The following is a 20,126-nucleotide window of genomic DNA, read 5'->3' on the forward strand; positions in this document are numbered from 1 at the left end:
ACCCTGTACAACTGCAGTAGAACCTCCCTGCTCCTATACTCAAATCCTTTTGCTATGAAAGCTAACATACCATTCGCTTTCTTCACTGCCTGCTGCACCTGCATGCCTACTTTCAATGGCACACAAAATTGCTGGGGAAACTCAGCGGGTGCCTACTTTCAATGACTGGTGTACCATGACACCCAGGTCTCGCTGCATCTCCCCTTTTCCTAGTCGGCCAATAGTTTGTGTGTGTGATTATAGGGTTAGATTCATAATTCTGTCAGTTCATACTTCTTGTCAAGAATAAAATTTGACTCTGGTAATTGTCTTTTTTAATGTTTTTTAAATCATTTCTTTTTAAATGGCTCACAAGCAGTGTTTGAGTTGATTTTGTAGTAACCGGAACCGACCCGACTCGCAGGGTAATTGACATTGCGGGGGAAGTTTTTGTGTGTGATATAATAATAATAATAATAATAATGGATGGGATTTATATAGCGCCTTTCTAGATACTCAAGACGCTTTACATCGCATTATTCATAGGATTAGATTCATAATTCTGTTAGTTCATAATTCTGTTAAATCTTGTTAAAGAATAAAATGTTTGTAAACACACATACATGAATGTGATATAAATGTATATAATCATATAACACACACAATTATATTTCTTCTGATCCAATGATGAACTTTATTTCAGACTAGACAAGGGACATTAAATAAGAAACATTGTAAACCTCCCGCAACTTCACACACACTAGGCCTTAAACCCCCCCCCCCGGCACTCCCTCGCCTGCCCCCTCACTACAATGTCTCCCCCTATGCCCCTCTCCCCGCTGCCCCGGGCCGCTCACTCCCTCTCCCCGCTGCGGAAACAAAGCTCCGAACTTTGGCCGGAAGCAAGATGGCGGAACAAGATGGCGGGGACTGGTTGCTAAAATGGGTCCTATAATCGCCCATGAATCCGCCCATGAGCGCACTACACGTTCGCGTGAGAGTAACCCATCTTGCTCCGCTATAAGATCTTTGCTTTGGGCCGCACAGGCCTCAGTTACCCCGGCAACGCCAAACTGCCGTGACGTCCAAACACCGCGCCGCCTGGCCCACTCCAGACAACAACAATTTAATTTATCTTCTTCTCACCCCCGGTACGGGCGCCACCCACAGTGGGATTATTTTTTCGCCATTATTTATTTTTAGGAGGGGAATGTTAGTGACCATGACGTCAGGCGGGCGGGCGCGGGTGACGCCGGAGCCGAGCGACGCCTCCCCCGTGAAGGACCCCAGGGGGTGAGTGTCCGCGGCGAGTGCCTGAACCCGGCAGCGAAGAAGGGAACAAACAAACAGTCGGAGCGATGGGGAAAGGCGGCGGCCCGTTCGACCGGCTCCTCGGTAAGAAGCTTCCCCTCCCCCCCCCCCCGAGGTTTGAGAGAGGGGTGAGGAGGCTCGGAAAGCCGTCGTTGGATTTGGGGAGCGGAGATTAGAGGCCGGAGGCCCCAAGGCTGTGATTGACTCTGGGCCCCGGAGCCCCGGTCTCCAGTAGCCCGGCAACCCGCCCCATCAAGCCGGCGAGAAGGGCAACTGCAGATGCGGGCTTTACACCGACGTTAGACACAAACATGCTGGAGTGACTCAGCTCAAAAACCCTCTCTTCTAAGTTCTAAGAGGGAACTGCAAATGCTGTTTTAAACACAGAGAAAGACACAAAGACCAAAGGTAGACACAGACAGACGGAAACACACACACACACACACACACACACACACACAGAAACACACACACACACACACACACACAGAAACACACAGAAACACACAGACACAGACAGAAACACACAGACACACAGACAGAAACACACACACATATCGTTTCCTGCTGCCTGACCTGCTGAGTCACTCCACCACTTTGTGTCTGACTCTTGTTTCCCTCTCCCCTGACTTTCGGTCTGAAGAAGGGTCTCCACCTGAAACGCCACCTATGTATGAAATCATGAGAGGAATAGATCTGGTAGATGCACACAATCTCTTACCCAGAGTAGATGAATCGAGGACGTGTGTTTCAGGTGAAGGGGAAAAGCTTTAACAGGAAGGGTGGTGGGTGTATGGAACAAGCTGCCAGAGGAAGTATTTGAGGCTGGGACTATCCCAACGTTGGGACTATCCCAACATTTAGACAGATGTAGCTGGGGACATGTTGGCCAGTGTGGGCAAGTTGGGCCATAGGGCCTGTTTCTACACTATCACTTTATGACTATGACTGTTCCGTTTTTCCAGATATGTTGCCTGACCCGCTGAGTTACTCCAGCATTTTGTGTCTATCTTTGCCCATGCCAACCCAGATTCTCTCTCTAAGCCAGTCCCACTTGCCTGTGCTTGGCTCATATCCTGTTCAACCTGCCCAAATATCCTCTAAATGTTAAAAAAGGGAAGACAATAGACAATAGGTGCAGGAGTAGGCCATTCGGCCCTTCGAGCCAGCACCGCCATTCAATGTGATCATGGCTGATCATCCCCAATCAGTACCCCGTTCATGCATTCTCCCCATATCCCCTGACTCTGCTATTTTTAAGAGCCCTATCTAGCTCTCTCTTGAAAGTATCCAGAGAACCTGCCTCCACCGCCCTCTGAGGCAGATAATTCCACAGACTCACCACTCTCTGTGAGAAAAAGTGTTTCCTCGTCTCCGTTCTAAATGGCTTACTCCTTATTCTTAAACTGTGGCCCCTGGTTCTGCACTCCCCCAACATTCGGGAACATGTTTCCTGTCTCGAGCGTGTCCAAACCCTTAACAATCTTATATGTTTCAATAAGATACCCTCTCATCCTTCTAAACGCCAGAGTGTACAAGCCCAGCTGCTCCATTCTCTCAGCATATGACAGTCCCGCCATCCCGGGGATTAACCTTGTAAACTCCCTCAATAGCAAGTACAGATGCTGTTTTTTTGACCAAGCGAATGCATAAAGTGCTGTTCATACCAAAGATAGACACACAGTATTTGTTTCATGCTGCCTGACCCGCTGAGTCACTCTAGCACTTTGTGCCCGCCTTTTAAAATGTTCTGCAAATCGGGGATTGTGTTTGGGTACGGCAATATTTTACCGTATGCGAGAAAGGAATTTCTTGGTGTGTTTGCAGGTGACAATAAAGGCACCTTTCAACCATTCACTGCCTGAGTGGAGAAATCTCTGTCTTACATCCACTGTCTGGCCTTTGTTCCAACCGTCTACTTGTCAACCCCCACCTCCCCCCCTGTGTCGACCTATTATCTGCCACCTTTTGTCCTGCCTCACCCCTTTTCCAAGTTTCTTAACACCCCCCCCCTCTACACTCGGTCAGAAAGACACTCAACTCAAAACCTCGCCTATCCATATTCACCAGAGTTTCTCCCTGACCCGCTGTGTCACTCCATCACTTTGTATTTAACTTTGGTATAAATCAGCATTTACAGTTATTTAGCTCTCCATTTTAGCATCTCTGGAGGGCCTGGATAGGTTGGGACCCTTTGCTGGACTGAAATATCACCGATCCATTTTCTCCAGACATGCTGCAACGGTGTTTAGCCAGTCTGTGCTCCATCTCACTATCATCGATAGCTGAGGGAGGGTGAAGAAGGGTCTCGGTCTGAAACATCACCTATTCTTTTTCTACAGAGATGCTGCCTGACCCGCTGAGTTCCTCCAGCTGTTTGTGTCTAAAACATGTTCAGCGTTTTTGTGTGTGTGTGTCCTTTCTTCCGTCCACCCCTACCTTTAAACGGCACGAGTTGGAGCCACTGTGTGTTTATTAGGCTCCTGTGTTTGTATCAATAATAAAGCAAGCCTGCGGAATCAAGGGATATGGGGAGAAGGCAGGCATGGGTTACTGATTGTGGATGATCAGCCATGATCACAATGAATGGCGGTGCTGGCTGGATGGGCCAAATGGCCTCCTCCTGCACCTATTTTCTATGTTTCTATGTAACACAATGTACAGCCTCTCACCCGCTGGGGATTCGGCTCAAAGATGCCTGGAAATGGCTGCCATCAGCCGGTGACTTAATGAGACATGGGAGCGGAAGTATGCTCTACCACATTAAAGTTCATGTCCATTTCTCTCTCGTGTTTAATGTGATTGAAGGGAGGGGAATAACGAGAGCTGCTTTCATTTTTCTGTTTTGGACAGATAAATCGGCTGAGAAACATCTCTCGCTGACCCTATCCCAGTTATTGAGCTCTATTGCGATCTGATTTACAAAGACTCGAGGAACGCGGGCAGTTTGCTGAATGTGCCGTAGCTCGCAGCCTCCACCAGGCCTGTCAATAAACCACTCTGCCTTCTCTTCCTAAACAGAAAAAGCAACAAGCCAGTTACTTCTTGAAACTGACTGGGAGTCGATTCTACAGATCTGTGACCTGATTCGGCAAGGAGATGCTCAGTAAGTGTGTTGGAAGCGGGGCTGATTGTTCGGCCTTTTTCCTTTCAGAAAGAAAATAAGAACACCAAATATTTTAGCTCTGCTTTTGAGTAGCCAGCATGTTGTGGACTGGTTATGGTGCAACCAGGTTCGTGTCAGTCATCTGGTTCTCCCATGGGGCATGCTCGTAAACTGATGGTATCTGTGTATGCTCTATCTGATCTGTGTGGATAGCATGCAGAACAAAGCTTTTCACTGTACCGACAACGGCTCGATTGTAATCATGTATTGTCTTTCCGCTGACTGGTTAGCACACAACAAAATGTTCTCACTGTGCCTCGGTTCACGTGACAATAAACAAATGAAAATGCTTTTCACTGTACCTCGGTACACATGACAGTAATAAACATAAATCTAGATTACTACCCTGCCTGTTGCATCCCTCCAACATTAATCAGCAACAACCCAATACAAATAAAGCCTGAACGTGCTTTGATCCTGTTCTCTCTGCCATTTTAAGCAACACCATTGCCCGAGGTTGTGCTAATCGCCTCAGTTAGACATGCTACAGCAAGATTATTACAGCTGACTGCACTGTTGCTGATTGACCCAACACCTTGGACCGTGCCGTGTTTTCCATCCTAAATGGTGAAGGCCAAGTTCTGGAAGGATGTTCGGCACTACATCAGAACACCAGAAGCAGTCAGTGATTCAGTGGGGATTCACGCCAGGGAGAAGCAGAATACTTTATGACGTAGGCCGACATGGACCCCTCTCATTGTTTTTGTAGCTTGCATTCCACATATTCAGTTACTGCGGGGAACCGTATTATGATTTGGTTTGCTGATTGTGGTTGACTTGCACTTAAAATGGTAGAGCTGGTAGCTTACAACCCAGCTACGAAAGAATGGATTGACTGGGCTTAACTTCGCTGAATTTAGAAGGATGAGAGGGTATCTTGTAGAAATATATAAGATTCTTAAGGGATTGGACAGGCTAGATGCAGGAAAGATGGTCCCGATGTTGGAGGAGTCCAGAACTAGAGGTCGCAGTTTAAGAATAGGGGGTAGGCCATTTAGGACTTGGATGAGAAACAACTTTTTTTACCCAGAGAGTTGTGAATCTGTGGAATTCTCTGCCACAAAAGGCAGTGGAGGCCAATTCATTGGATGTTTTCAAGAGAGAGTTAGATGTAGCTCTGAGGGCTAACGGAATCGGGGGATATGGGGTGAAAGCAGGAACGGGGTACTGATTTAGGGTGATCAGCCATGATCATATTGTGGCGGTACTGGCTCGAAGGGCCAAATGGCCTACTCCTGCACCTGTTTGCTGTTTCTAACCCAGCGGTATGAACGTTGAATTATCTTAATTTGAAGCATCTTCTTAATACAATCTCACTGCAGCACCGAGAGCTGTCTCCCTCTTGCGGTTTCTCCAAGATGCGCGAGGCCATCTCGAACCGCAACCGTGTGTAACGGGAATGTTGCTTTATTTACACAGGGCCAAGTACGCAATTGGCGCCATCAAGAAGAAGCTGAACGACAAAAATCCCCACGTGGTCCTCTACACTTTGGAGGTGAGCCCCCCCCCCCCTTTCTCAGCCCCGACTCCAGCCACGGCAAGCCGCTGCTCAACGTAACTTTATGACCACCAGTGGAGGGGGAGGGGCACTGAGTAATAGATGGAGTACTGGAGTAACTCCGCGGCTCGGGCAACATCTGGGGAGGGAATGGGCAGGCCACGTGTCGGGCTGGGATCCTTGAGTAACCTTGTGCGGATGTCTGGATTTTATTTATTACTATTTCGAACCTTTGCAAAACAATGGCTTGAAGGGAATCCTGTGATACATTGGGGAAAAAAGACACAAAGTCCTGGAGTAACAGTGGGTCAGGCAGCACCTCTGGAGATCACGGACAGGTGATGTTTTGGGTCGGGACCCTTCAGACTGATTGAGTGATCGGTCTACAGAATGGTCCCGACCCCAAACGTCACCTGCCCATGTTCTCCAGAGATGCTGCTTGACCCACTGACTTCCTCTTTATGTTGTATACCTGTACCTGCAGTTCCTAAGATACAGAAGGATATGGTCCTGATACAAACTATTGGTGATAATGTAGATAGGCAAAGAAAGGTTTTGGTGGGTGTCTTTGCCTGAACTGAACCATGGCACCCATTGCATGCGGGCTCTGTCCACTATATCTTGCTGATTGGGCTTCGGGTCCATGGCATTGCTCTACTGGACTGTTTGTGAAGGACCTGTCCCACCTGGGAGTCTGCCGGGGACTAGTTTTAATGGAATTCACCTACTACAACAGCATCTACGACAACCTACAACAGCATCTACGACAACCTACAACAGCATCTACGACAACCTACAACAGCATCTACGACAACCTACGGCAGGAAAAATTGTCACCACTGTCGCCGAAAAATGTTCAACATGTTGAAAATTTTACGCCAGCCGCCCCCGAAAATCGCCTAAGTGGGACAGGCCCTTTAGGAAAAGTATTTTACGGTAGGTAGACACAAAATCCTGGAGATACACCAATTCATTCCCTCCATAGATGCTGCCTCACTCGCTGAGTTTCTCCAGCATTTTGTGTCTATCTTCAATTTAACCAGCATCTGCAGTTCTTTCTTAAACAAAGTATTTAACTGTTTGCACTTCACACACGTGACAATAAAATCACCATTGATGTGGTACGGTATTTTGTCTAAAGATCAGATCTCCAAACGTTCTCTCGTGCTGCTTTCCCCACAGGTTCTGGAGTCTGTGGTGAAGAACTGTGGGCAGACGGTTCACGATGAGGTGGCAAATAAACAGACGATGGAGGAGCTCAAAGAGCTGTTCAAGGTAACTTGTGCGGGTTTTCCAGCTATTTGAACGGGTCACGCCGGAGACACGTGGCAGGCCGGGCAGTGGAGGGAAGCAATGTGGAGCGGTAAGGTCATCCTGTCCTCTCCAGCTGTAAGAGAGGACTGCTTCTGCAGTTGCTCAGGGCCCCAGTGAGACCACACCTGGAGTACTGTGTGCCGTTTTGGTCTCCAAATCTGAGGAAGGACTTTCTTGCTATTGAGGGAGTGCAGCGTAGGTTCACAAGGTTAATTCCCGGGATGGCGGGACTATCATACGTTGAAAGAATGGAGAGACAGGGCTTGTATACACTGGAATTTAGAAGGACGAGAGGGGATCTTATTGAAACATATAAGATTATTAAGGGATTGGACAGGGTAGATGCAAGATAACATGTTCCCGTTATTGGGGGAGTCCAGAACCTGGGGCCACAGTTTAAGAATAAAGGGTAGGCCATTTAGAACGGTGACGAGGAAAAACCTTTTCATCCAGAGAGTTGTGAATCTGTGGAATTCTCTGCCTCAAGGCAGTGGAGGCCAATTCTCTGGATGCTTTCAAGAGAGAGTTAGATAGGGCTCTTAAAGATAGCGGAGTCATGGGATATGAGGAGAAGACAGGAACGAGGTACTGATTGTGGATGATCACAATGAACGGTGGTGCTGGCTCGAGGGGCCGAATGGCCTACTCCTGCACCTATTATCTGTGAAAAAAATGTACAAATAATGTACAAAGAAAGACAACATGCTGGAGTAACTCGGCAGGCAACCTCTCTTCTACCTCTCTATCTACACTGAAGATAGACACAAAATGCTGGAGTAATTCAGTGGGTCAGGCAGCATCTGTGGAGAGGAGGAATTAGTGGCGTTTTGGGTCAAGACCCTTCTTCAATCTCGACCCAAAACATCACCCATTCCAGTCTGAAGAAGGGTCTCGACCCGAAACGTCACCCATCCCTCCTCTCCAGAGATGCTGCCCGTCCCGCTGAGTTACTCCAGCATTTTGTGTCTGTATCTTCGGATTAAACCAGCATCTGCAGTTCCTTCCTGCACACATCATGGTTCCGAGTGGCTCCGCTACTCTGCAGCTGGAGTGACTTCCTATTTCTATTTATGGAGCATGGGCGACACAGACCCATCCTGAGATGCATGCTAAAGAAAAGGTGGAGAGTGCTGGATTCACTCAGCGGCTCAGGCAGCATCTCTGGAGAGCATGATGATGAGTTTTGAGTTGGGGCCCTCCTTCAGATTTATAGTCAGGGGGGTTGGTGGGAAAGGACGCTGGAAAAATGGAGTGGCAGGACAGAGCATGGCCATTAATAGGTGAGCACGGGTGGGGGGCGGGCTTTTCGTTGCTGGACAATTATCTTTTTTTTTTTAACGAGTCAAATTAGACCTACAAACCTGCATGTCTTTGGAGTGTGGGAGGAAACCAGAGCACCCGGAGAAAACTATTGGGTCTGTCCCTCTTGGCAAATTTTTAGGCAACTGCCGGCGACTGTCCTAGTCATGGCAGGTTGTCAAAAAACCAGCGACAACCGAAGTCTTCCTGGCGACGACCTACGACACAAGTCGAGCTACGCTCATTGGCGTCAAACCCGCTGTCACCGAAAAATGTTCAACATGTTGGAAATTTACCGGCGACCAGAAAGACGCTACTAATTTTTACGCGACTGAGGAGATCTACTCCCGGCGAGCATGTGGCGACAAACTAGCCGCCTGTAGCTGCCTTAAAAATTTGCCTCAGTGGGACAGGCCCATAACAGGTAACAGGGAGAACATACAAACTCTGAACAGCAGCAGTATTCAGGATCAAACCCAGGTCTTTCTGGAGCTCTAACGCTGCACCCCCAATTTACTCTTTGATGATTTTAAGTTGGCGAGAAACCCTCTTGTGTAAAAGAGAGGGAGCACTTTGCTGTTGTTAATATTTACGGAGTGTTCACTTCCTGATGATCTCATCGCCTTGTGATGGGTGTGTTGCGATCATGTGATTAAGGGGCAGGACATGTTGATGTTGTGTGCTAGTGTGCTAGTCCCACCCAGGTGATCATAACTCACTGCCCTCTGCCCACTAATCTGCCGTGTTTTTACAGCACTTGTATTCGCCTGCTCTTTCCTAAATATCTCTTGTTTACCTGTTGCTTTAGACAGTGACGCCATCAATAAGATACACAGTGCTGGAGTAACTCAGACTCCAGCACTTTGTATTTTGTTGTTGTAAATCAGCATCCTCGCTTCCTTGTTTCTATGGTGAAACCACAGTTCCAGACGGGTGGCCATTCTCTGTTTCCAAACCTTACGGCTTGGAAACAGGCCCTTCAACCCACCTGACCCTGGCCCACACCAGCCAACATGCCCCGTCATCACTAGTCCCATCAAACTGTGTTTGGCCCATATCCCTCTAGACCTATCCTATCCATGTACCTGTATGAAAGTTTCTTAAACGTTGCAACAGTACCTGCTTCAACTACCTCTTCCGGCAGCTCGTTCCATGCACAATACAATACAAATACAATACAATCAGTTTTATTCGTCACATTGCACATAAAGTGCAAGTCAAATGAATTTGTCAGCAGCGGTACAATGATAAAGAACACACAATACACAATAAACATTTAACACAAATATCCACCACAGCATTCATCACTGTGGTGGAAGGCACAAAATTTGGCCAGTCCTCCTCCATTTCCCCCCGTGGTCGGGACCAGAGTCCAGAGTCAGTCCAGGATCGGCTCTTCCCCACCGGAGACCGCGGCTTTAGGTTGGTGTACGCCACAGGCCGGCGGTCGAAGATTTAAAGTCCCCGCCGCAGCCAGAAGCACCGCAGACCGCAGGGCCTGCGGTCGAAGCTCCCCTCTAGGGGTGATGGTAAGTCCACACCGGGTCCGCGGTAGAAGTTGGCCGCGGGCCGGCGGTGGAAGCTCCTTCTTCTCCCGGGTCCCCCACGAGGGATCCCGGGCTGAGGACGCCGTGCCAGCTGAACCTCTGCAGACCGCGGCTTCAGGCTGCCGCGGGTCAGCGAAACGGAGCGCTCCCCTCCGGCGAGCCCCAGAGAGGGCTCGCCCGCTCCACGCCGAGAGTCCACGCTGCGCCCACCGCTGAAGCCCCAGGCGCGTCTCCGGGTGAAGGCTGCCCGATCCTCGTTGTTAGGCCACGGGGGAGACGACCTGGAAAAAGTCGCCTCTCCATGGAGGAGGCGACCAAAACCGTTTCTCCCCCATACCACCCCCCCACACAAGACGCGCAAAGAAACACAAAAAACATACTTTAAAACATACTAAAAAAACAAATAAAGTTGGAAAAAACGGACACGCTACTGACAGGGTGCCGGCTTGCAGCGCCCCCACCAACTACACTTGCCACTCTTTGTGTTTATAAAAATATAAAAAATTTTAAAAAGTCACCCGATAGTTGTTATTTCAATCTTTCCACCCTCATCTTCAACCTCTGGCTCTCGATTCCCCTATTCTTGGGCAAGTGTGTCTATCCGATCTATTCCTCTCATGATTTTTTTTAAAATATTTTTTTATTATTAACATTATACTTATGGGCGCCTTTCAAAGACTCTCAAGGACGCCTTACAAAATTTAATAAGCAGATTACACAACATAAGCAGAATTTTAAAAATAAAAAAATAAAAAAATAGGGACATCATCAACACACAATTCAAAGATTTTATAAACTTCTGTAAGTTCGAGGAGAAAATAGGATAGGTGACGTTTTGGGTAGAGGACCCTTCTTCACCCATCCTTGTTCTCCAGAGATGGGGTGTGTGCTGCCGAGTTATTCCAGTCCTGTGTGTCCATCTTTGGGCGCTAGAGAGAGCTAGATAGGGCTCTTAAAGATAGTGGAGCCAGGGGATATGGGGAAAAGGCAGGAACAGGTACATATTGGGGAAGATCAGCCATGATCAAATTGAATGGCGGTGCTGGCTCGAAGGGCCGAATGGCCTACTCCTGCACCTATTGTCTATTGTCTATTCTCCCCATAGCCCGTGACACCCGCACTAATCAAGTATCTATCTTTGCCATTAAAAATATCCACTAACTTGGCCTCCACAGCCTTCTGTGTTAAAGAATTCCACAGATTCACCGCCCTCTGACTAAAGAAATTTCTCCTCAATTTCCTAAAATAACATCCTTTAATTCAGGGGCTATGACCTCTAGTCCCAGACTCTCCCACTAGTGGAAACATCATAGTTCGATGTTAGGTAGACACAAAATGCTGGAGTAACTCAGTGGGTGAGGCAGCATCTATGGAGAAAAGGAATGGGTGACGTTTCGGTCGTTATGTTATCCCACTTTCACATCCACTTCGCACACACAAGTTTTTTACAGAGGCCGATTTAGCTACAAACCTGCACATTGTTGATCTGATTTAACTTTATCAGCATCTGTGTGGAGTTTGCACGTTCTCCCTGTGAGTGTGTGGGTTATCTCTGAGTAGCTCCGGTTTCCTCCTGCACTCCCAAGACGTGCAGGTTTGTAGGTTAATGGGCTTTGGTAAAATTGTAAATTGTCGCTGGTGTGTAGGATTGTGCGAGCTGATCACTGGTCAGCACGGTCTCAGTGGGCCGAAGGGCTCGTTTCTACACAGTAAGTGTAAAGTCTGCAGTTGTCCCAGATGTGCTCGGTGTGTCTCCCATCGCTCTTCTGGCGCGGTTAAGTGAGCTGATGTTCGTTGTGCTTCACAGAAACAGACGGAGACCAACGTTCGCACCAAGATCCTGCAGCTGATCCAGGCCTGGTCACAGGCCTTTCGCAACGAGCCCAAGTATAAAGTGGTGCAGGACACCTACCAGATCATGAAGGTGGAAGGTAAGCCAGTATTAGCTGTGGGTTTGACTGCTTGAGTTCTATCTCCCCTCCGTCGGTAATTGTGGAACCTTGGACCAGAGGGCACAGCCTCGGAATGAAAGGAATCAGTACAAGGCCCGATGATGAATAAATCCTCCACAAATCACGGGGCTTACATATTAACGCCTCCGACAAACTTTCCATAATACTCAGAATGCAGACTCCGTTATAGAATCCAGTAACATCAACACTTTTAAACCCGCTAGTTGATAAAAATCCTCAATTAGATCCATGCAACTTTACAACAAGAGTTTGCACATTTTCCAGTGTGGGTTCTCTCCGAGTGTTCTGGTTCCCTCTCGTCTCCCAAGGATGTTCAGGTTTGTGGGTTTGTGGACCCAACGTCTATAAGTGATAGGGTCAGAATTAGGCCATTCGGCCCGTCAAGTCTCTGCCTTAAAAATATCAATTGACGGCCTCCACAGCCTTCGGTGGCAATGAATCCCACAGATTCACCACCCTGGCTATTGGCTAAGTAAATTTCCCCTAGAGCGCAGGATGTGAAAGTGGGATAAAATCAAACTAGTACACGGAGTGATTGATGATTGGCATGGACTCGGTGGGACGATGGGCCTGTTTCCATGCAATATCCCCAAAAATAGATCCAGTGTCTGACGAACACTGACGAACAGTGTCAACAAAATAGAGAGAGTACAGAGGAGATTTACTAGAATGTTGCCCGGGTTTCAACAACTAAGTTACAGAGATAGGTTGAATAAGTTAGGTCTTTATTCTCTGGAGCGCAGAAGGTTAAGGGGGGACTTGATAGAGGTCTTTAAAATGATGAGAGGGATAGACAGAGTTGATGTGATCAAGCTTTTCCCTTTGAGAATAGGGAAGATTCAAACAAGAGGACATGACTTCAGAATTAAGGGACAGAAGTTTAGGGGTAACATGAGGGGGAACTTCTTTACTCAGAGAGTGGTAGCGGTGTGTAATGAGCTTCCAGTGGAAGTGGTGGCGGCAGGTTCATTGGTATCATTTAAGAATAAATTGGATAGGCATATGGATGAGAAGGGAATGGAGGGTTATGGTATGAGTGCAGGCAGGTGGGACTAAGGGAAAAAAATTGTTCGGCGCGGACTTGTAGGGCCGAGATGGCCTGTTTCCGTGGTGTAATTGTTATATGGTTATATGAAGGGCCCCGACCCGATAAGTTGCCTTACCACGTCCTCTGAGATGCTGCCTGACCCGCTGAGTTACTCCAGCAGTATATTCTATGCAAGAATCATATGTATTGTGTGTGGCATATACTGCTTTTTTTTAAATGTCTCTTTTTCGTATTTCAGGCAATACGTTCCCAGAATTTAAAGAGAGTGACGCAATGTTTGTTTCTGAAAGGGTGAGCGACTTCAATCATGCATCCACGTGATGTTGATAGAAACTTTGTCAAGTGTTCATAATGAAGGCAAGGTGCATCTGAAGCAAGTGAAATCATCAACTGTATCCTGTCCGTGACCCTGGGACATCCATCTGCTCTGTCGTCAATGGCAACCTGTAGAGCTGCTGCCTTGACAGGCCACAGATCGCCCTTCAATCCTGACCTCAGCTGCTGTCTGTGTGGAGTTTGCATGTTCTCCCTGCGTTGTTTTGGGATTCTTCCCATATCCGGAAAACAAGTCAGTTAATTTGACACTCTGGAGTTTAGAAGGATGAGAGGAGATCTTATTGAAACATATAAGATTATTAAGGGTTTGGACACGCTAGTGGCAGGAAACGTGTTCCCGATGTTGGGGGAGTCCAGAACGAGCGGCCACTGTTTAAAAATAATGGGTAAGCCATTTAGAACGGAGATGAGGAAACACTTTGTCTATTGAATCATCACCTATTCCTTCGCTCCATAGATGCTGCCTCGCCCGTTAAGTTTCTCCAGCATTTTTGTCTACCTTCGATTTTTCCAGAAAAACTGTTTTACAGAAAAATATCTGGAGCTATTTACCAAATGGAGGGGGAAAACTGACAATGATCCAGGATGTACAGGAGGCTGATATATCTTTCTCTTTGCTCCTCTGCAGGCCCCGGATTGGGTGGACGCTGAGGAATGTCACCGGTGCAGAGTACAGTTTGGAGTGGTGACCAGAAAGGTAGTTTCCCCCGACCCCCCTCGCGCGTCCTCCAGCTTCGAAAGTTATTGGTCAGAGCCTTCATCAGAGGCAATACACCAGGCAACGCAGCCGGTGGTCGCACGCTGCTCGTACTGAATGTAGAACATCGCAAACAAGCAACAAATTCAACTTGCACCGTACCTTTTAGTTTGCTTTGGAGATACAGTGCCAAAATAGGCCCTTCAGTCCGCCGAGTCCACGCCGACCAGCGGTCCCCGCACACTAACAAGCACTATCCTGCACACACACACACACACACACAAGGGACCATTTTTTTACATTTTATACCAAGCCAATTAACCTACAAACCTATACGTCTTTGGAGTGTGGGAGGAAACTGGAGATCTCGGATAAAGCCCACGCAGGTCACAGGGAGACCGCTTAAACTCCGCACAGCCAATAGGAATAGGAATACGTAGGAATTCTCTGCCTGCATACACAGTGTATACAAATAGCAGCCATCTACGGTGCTGACAAAGTTACAAACCACGCCGGCTCCCCCTTTTGTCGTCGTTCCCACCCCCCCACCCCCGACTAAGGGAGCTGTCTGTACAGAGTTTATATGTTCTCCCAGATTTTCTAGGGGTGCTCCAATTTCCTCCCACATTCCAAAGGCGTGCGGCTTTGCAGGTTAATTGGCTTTGGTCAAATTGTAAATTGTCACCCGTGTTGGTATATGGGGACCGCTGGTCGGCGCGGACTCGATGGGCGGAAGGGCCTGTTGCTGCGCCGTATCTCAAAACTAAAACTAAACTCTGGCAACTGATGATTAACAACAAGCTCTGGCACGGGGGATTAACCGACTGATGGTCGCGCGTGTCTTTAGAAGGTGCATTTGCAAAGCTACAAGGCTGGGCAGCTGAGCTGACTGCTGCTGTTGTCCGTTCTTCTCCCCAGCATCACTGCAGGGCGTGTGGGCAGATCTTCTGTGCAAAATGTTCCTCCAAGTCCTCCACCATCCCCAAGTTTGGGATCGAGAAAGAAGTCCGTGTTTGCGAGCCATGCTTTGAGCTGCTGAACAAGTTAGTAAACGTTGGCCTTGATGTGCAAGACGGAACTGCAGATGCTGGTTTAAACCGAAGGTAGACGCAAAAAGCTGGAGTGGCTCAGCGGGGCAGGCAGCATCCCTGGAGAAAAGGAATGAGACCTTTGGGTCTCAACCCGAAATGTCACCCATTCCTTCTCTCCAGAGACACTGACATCTTTGGTCTTGATGTGTGCGGCTTCACCGCTGGTTTGATTTGAAGGGGAAGCCGGTAAGATGTAGGTAACGGATGTACATGAGGTGCCTGCTGCTTTATCAGTGCACAGGATTGTCCCTTGTCTGGGAGGTGTTTAAACAAAGGTAAGACCTTCACTCCTGGGAAGTACAGCGACAATTGCAGGCCAGAGCTGACTGCTGGAGTTTCATGTGGATTGAAACTTGCCCCAGGTTTGAGTGTTTGCCTGTTGATTGACTGAAACATACAGCTTGGAAACGGGCCCTTCGGCCCACGGAGTCCACGCTGGCCATCGATCACCCCCTCATGCTACCTCTATGCTATCACACATTCCCATCCACTCCCTGCACACGAGGGGCAATCGTGCAGAGGCCAATTGACAATAGACAATAGGTGCAGGAGCAGGCCATTCGGCCCTTCGAGCCAGCACCGCCATTCAATGTGATCGTGGCTGATCATCCCCAATCAGTACCCCGTTCCTGCCTTCTCCCCATATCCCCTGACTCCGCTATTTTTAAGATCCCTATCTAGCTCTCTCTTGAAAGCATCCAGAGAACCTGCCTCCACCGCCCTCTGAGGCAGAGAATTCCACAGACTCACCACTCTCTGTGCTTTATGAAAAAGTGTTTCCTCGTCTCCGTTCCAAATGGCTTACTCCTTATTCTTAACCTACAAACCCGCATGTATTCGGGGTGCGGGAGGAGACCCATGCGGTCACGGGGAGAGCGTGCCAATTGAACACACAGACAACACCCAGGGTCAGAATTGAACTGGGTCTCTGGGTTTGTACTTGGCTTGATTGTTCGACCTATGCAGGTTGCTCTGTGTAGATAGTAATTTAGAATGCATGTAAGTTGTACGTGGGTGTGGAATGTTTAGAGACCCATGTATTAACCTTCTTTCTGCCACACAAACGCCTGTCCTTGGTGACCCTTTTTGTCCACCAAAAGGCACAAAATGGTGGAGTAACTCAGCAGGTCAAGCAGCATCTCTGGAGGACAGGGCGGCGCAGTAGTGCAGCGGCAGAGCTGCTGCCTCACAGCGCCAGAGACCAGGGTTCGATCCTGACTACGGGTGCTGTCTGTAGGGAGTTTGTACGCTCCCCGTGTGACCGTGTTGGTTTTCCCCGGGCGCTCCGGTTTCCTCCCACACTCCAAGACTGCAGGTTAATCGACTTTGGTAAATTTGTACATTGTCTCTAATGTGGAGGGTATTGCTCGTACAGTGCTCCTTAAACTGGTGAATGGTTCACCCAAGTGTGAATGAAATTATTTTGGGGTGAATGAGTTAATTTATGTTTTTTGCTCATGTGACAAAATTTGATTTGATTTGATTCGATTCAACTTTATTGTCATTGCACAAATACGAGTACAGGGACAACAAAATGCAGTTTAGCATCTAATCAGAGTGCAAGGTAGTAAAAATACTGGTTAAAACAATATGTGCAATGTGGATGAATTAAACTAGTACATAGGCAATGAATATATACAGATAAAAGAGTATAAAGATAGCTAGCGTCGGGCCTGTGAGTTCAGCAGGGTGATGGTATTTTGGAAAAAGCTGTTCCTCAGCCTGCTTGTGCGAGACCTGAAGCTCCTGTACCACCTCCCTGATGGGAGGAGGACAAATAGTCCATGGTTAGGGTGAGAGGGGTCCTTAATGATTTTCCCGGCCCGTCTCAGACACCGTTTGCGGTGGAGGGCATCCATGGCAGGGAGCGGGGCACCGATGATGTGCTGAGCGGTTTTCACCACCCGTTGCAGTGCCTTCCTGTCAGCTGTGGTGCAGCTGCTGTACCATACCGTGAAGTAGGTGGTCAGGATGCTTTCAATGGTACTGCGGTAGAAGTTGGACAGGATCTGGGGGGACAGGTGAACTTTCTTAAGCCTCCTCAGAAAGTAGAGGCGCTGCTGCGCCTTTTTGATCAGTTTGGTGGTATTGAGGGACCAGGACAGATCCTCTGAGATATGTACCCCGAGGAATTTGTAGTTGGAGACGCGCTCCACCTCAGTCCCGTTTATGTGGATGGGGTATGTCTGCCACCTCTGGTCTTCCTGAAGTCTGCGATGATTTCCTTCGACAAATAAATTGTATACAAAATTATACACAAGGGAGAATGAGACAAATTACCAGTAAACATAAGAAAATTAAAGTCGAGGGTGAATGACACTGAAATAGTTTAAGAAGCACTTGTGATATCTTATGCTAAGACATAAAACACGAGTTGACACGCTGGTGACTGGATATTGACTGTACAGTGTACTGCGGTTTATTCATGATCATTAACAATCCTCCCACACATAGGTGGCGCTATTACAGCACTGTGCTAGCGTACGGAGTGATCGCTGGCCGCAAGTCCTCTGGGCCGAAGCGCCTGTTTGTTTGCGCCCTGTATCTTTAATGGACCGTAACATGGATCGATGGCGTTTTGGGAGACGACCATGAACGTAATCTATCCGTGTTCTCCACAGATGCTGCCTGCCCTGCTGAGTTACTCCAGCACTTTGTGCCTTTTTATATGCCGGTTCCGGCACTTGGAGCAGATGTGATCCAATAAATCAAATCATTATATCGTGATGGAGAGAGATTCAGTTCACTAATGAAAACCTTAGTTGGGGAGTTGCACTCGATGACTGTGGTGTAAATACATGCCTCTGGTCTCCAGTGTCCTCAACAAGTCTGGTGTTAAAGTTAAGAATATTTGGTGTGTGTGTGTGTGTCTCTCTGGTGACCTGTAATTTTTTTTCCCCACAGAAAGGAAGAACTTGACACCAGTACCATGTACGCCAAACTTTATTCTTATTGGAATGGTAGATTACGGTTAATCCATTATTGCCACGTAACTTCACCTGTCTATTGCTTACAATTATGGGCCTGTCCCATTTACATGATTTTTTTCGGTGACGCCTGTCTGGTCGTGAGTAGTCGCCCAAAGCGTCGTACCTTTTTTCTGGTCGACGCTGGGTTTTGAACAGGTTGAACATGGTCAGGCTGCATGTGAAATATTGTGACTATGACGGGTGCCGGCAGTCGCCAAAAAAAAATTGTGTAAGTGGGACAGGCCCTTTAGTTGTGTTTATGTACAAATACCCATTATTGAGAACATTTTAAGTTAATGGGATTTAACAATTGTGCGTTAAATTGACGTTGATTGAAAGATGCAGCATTGAATGATTGAAAGGAACAGGCCCTTGGGCCCACCGAGTCTACGCCCTGCTCACACTAGCTCTCCACTTTCATCTTCATGTACCTGTCCTTAACATGTATTTTATACCTGCCCTGACCACTTCACCCGGCAGTTCATTGCACTTACCCACTGCCCGCTGTGTGGAGGGGGGGGGGGAGAGTTGTCCACACTTTCTTCATCTACTCCCGTGCACAGTCGGGATAATTTGCAGAGACTAATGAACCGACAAGCCCACGAGCCTTTGGGATGTGGGAATCTCCTGGAGCACCCGGAGGAAACCCACGCAGTCACAGGGAGAAAAATGCAAACTCCACACAGACAGCACCCGAGGTCAAGATGGAACCCGGGCCTCTGGCGCCGTGAGACCACAGGTCTACCAGCTGCCCACTGTTTGAATTTAGTTTATTGTCACGTGCACCGACAATGGGGTACAGTGGGGTACAGTGAAAAGCTTTTGTCACAGGCTAACCAGTCAGCGGAAACACAATACGTGATTACAATCGAGCCGTCCACAGTGTACAGATACTTGATGAGAGAATAACGTTTAGTGCAAGGTGACGGCAGTAAATTCCGATCAAGGATAGTCCGAGGGTCACCAATGATGTAGATAGGGGGGGTGGGGATTGAGGGAGGGGAAGCAATCTGGTGGACCAGTACCTTGGTGGAAAAGGGTCTTTGCTGAAATCGAAGTGTTTTCAAGTGCGGATGGGTTGCACTAAGCTTCCATTGCCAGGTTCTTGCATGTGAATGGTCAGGGCATGGCCATCTTGGTTGAACTTGCATTGGACAGTGTTGTGGACCAATGCTGCAGAGGCTGACTCTCTTCTCTTGCCAGGAAATCCGAGGCCAAGCCACCTGCCACCGCACCCGTCGACCTGCCCCCAGAATACCTAACTAGCCCTCTCTCCCAGCAGTCTCAGGTAAGATGCACACCACTGCCAGTCATTCGGGAGTGGCCGAGCATGCCGAGGCTTGATCGGGCGCTGGTCAGGCCGCATGTGAAATATTGTGAGCAGTTTTGAGCCCCATATCGGAGGAAGGACGTGCTGGCATTGGAGAGGGTCCAGAGGAGGTTTGAGGAAGTACATTCTTGCTATTGAGGGAGTGCGGCGTAGGTTCACAAGGTTAATTCCCGGGATGGCGGGACTGTCATATGTTGATAGAATGGAGCGGCTGGGCTTGTACACTCTGAAGGATGAGAGGGGATCTTATTGAAACATATAAGATTATTAAGCATTTGGACACACCAGAGGCAGGAAACATGTTCCCGGTGTTGGGGGAGTCCAGAACCTGGGGCCACAGTTTAAGAATAAGGGGTAAGCCGGAGGAGGTAATTAAGGCATGGACTATCCCAAGGTTTAATAAACAGAGTGGTACATGGATGGGACAAGTTTAGTGGGATATGGGCCCTTCACAGGCAGGTGGGACTGGTGTAGATGGGGCATGTTGGCCGGTGTGGGCAAGTTGGGCCGAAGGGCTCTATGACTCCTAAACAAACTGGATTTGTGTTTGGGGATAGTGGGTGAGGTT

General features: G+C 48.2%; 1 protein-coding gene across 7 annotated transcripts in view; it reads left to right on the forward strand.

Annotated features, from left to right (window-relative positions):
• The first annotated feature begins 1,240 nt into the window (after positions 1–1,240).
• Positions 1,241–20,126, forward strand: part of hgs (hepatocyte growth factor-regulated tyrosine kinase substrate) — a 30,161-nt gene continuing 11,275 nt past the window's right edge. For 5 of the 7 annotated variants that reach the window (XM_033044202.1, XM_033044208.1, XM_033044203.1 and 2 more), the window contains exons 1-10: positions 1,241–1,374; positions 4,312–4,396; positions 5,876–5,951; positions 7,137–7,229; positions 11,922–12,045; positions 13,374–13,426; positions 14,100–14,168; positions 15,087–15,271; positions 18,164–18,190; positions 19,432–19,516. In XM_033044202.1, the coding sequence (XP_032900093.1) occupies positions 1,338–1,374; positions 4,312–4,396; positions 5,876–5,951; positions 7,137–7,229; positions 11,922–12,045; positions 13,374–13,426; positions 14,100–14,168; positions 15,087–15,271; positions 18,164–18,190; positions 19,432–19,516 (834 nt within the window). In that variant the 5' untranslated portion in view covers positions 1,241–1,337. The remainder of the gene's footprint in view (positions 1,375–4,311; positions 4,397–5,875; positions 5,952–7,136; positions 7,230–11,921; positions 12,046–13,373; positions 13,427–14,099; positions 14,169–15,086; positions 15,272–18,163; positions 18,191–19,431; positions 19,517–20,126) is intronic. The other 2 variants (XM_033044205.1, XM_033044206.1) reach the window with 1 other exon arrangement.

The sequence above is a fragment of the Amblyraja radiata genome, chromosome 26 (genome assembly GCF_010909765.2).
Source record: "Amblyraja radiata isolate CabotCenter1 chromosome 26, sAmbRad1.1.pri, whole genome shotgun sequence".
In the NCBI taxonomy this organism is placed as follows: Eukaryota; Metazoa; Chordata; class Chondrichthyes; order Rajiformes; family Rajidae; genus Amblyraja; species Amblyraja radiata.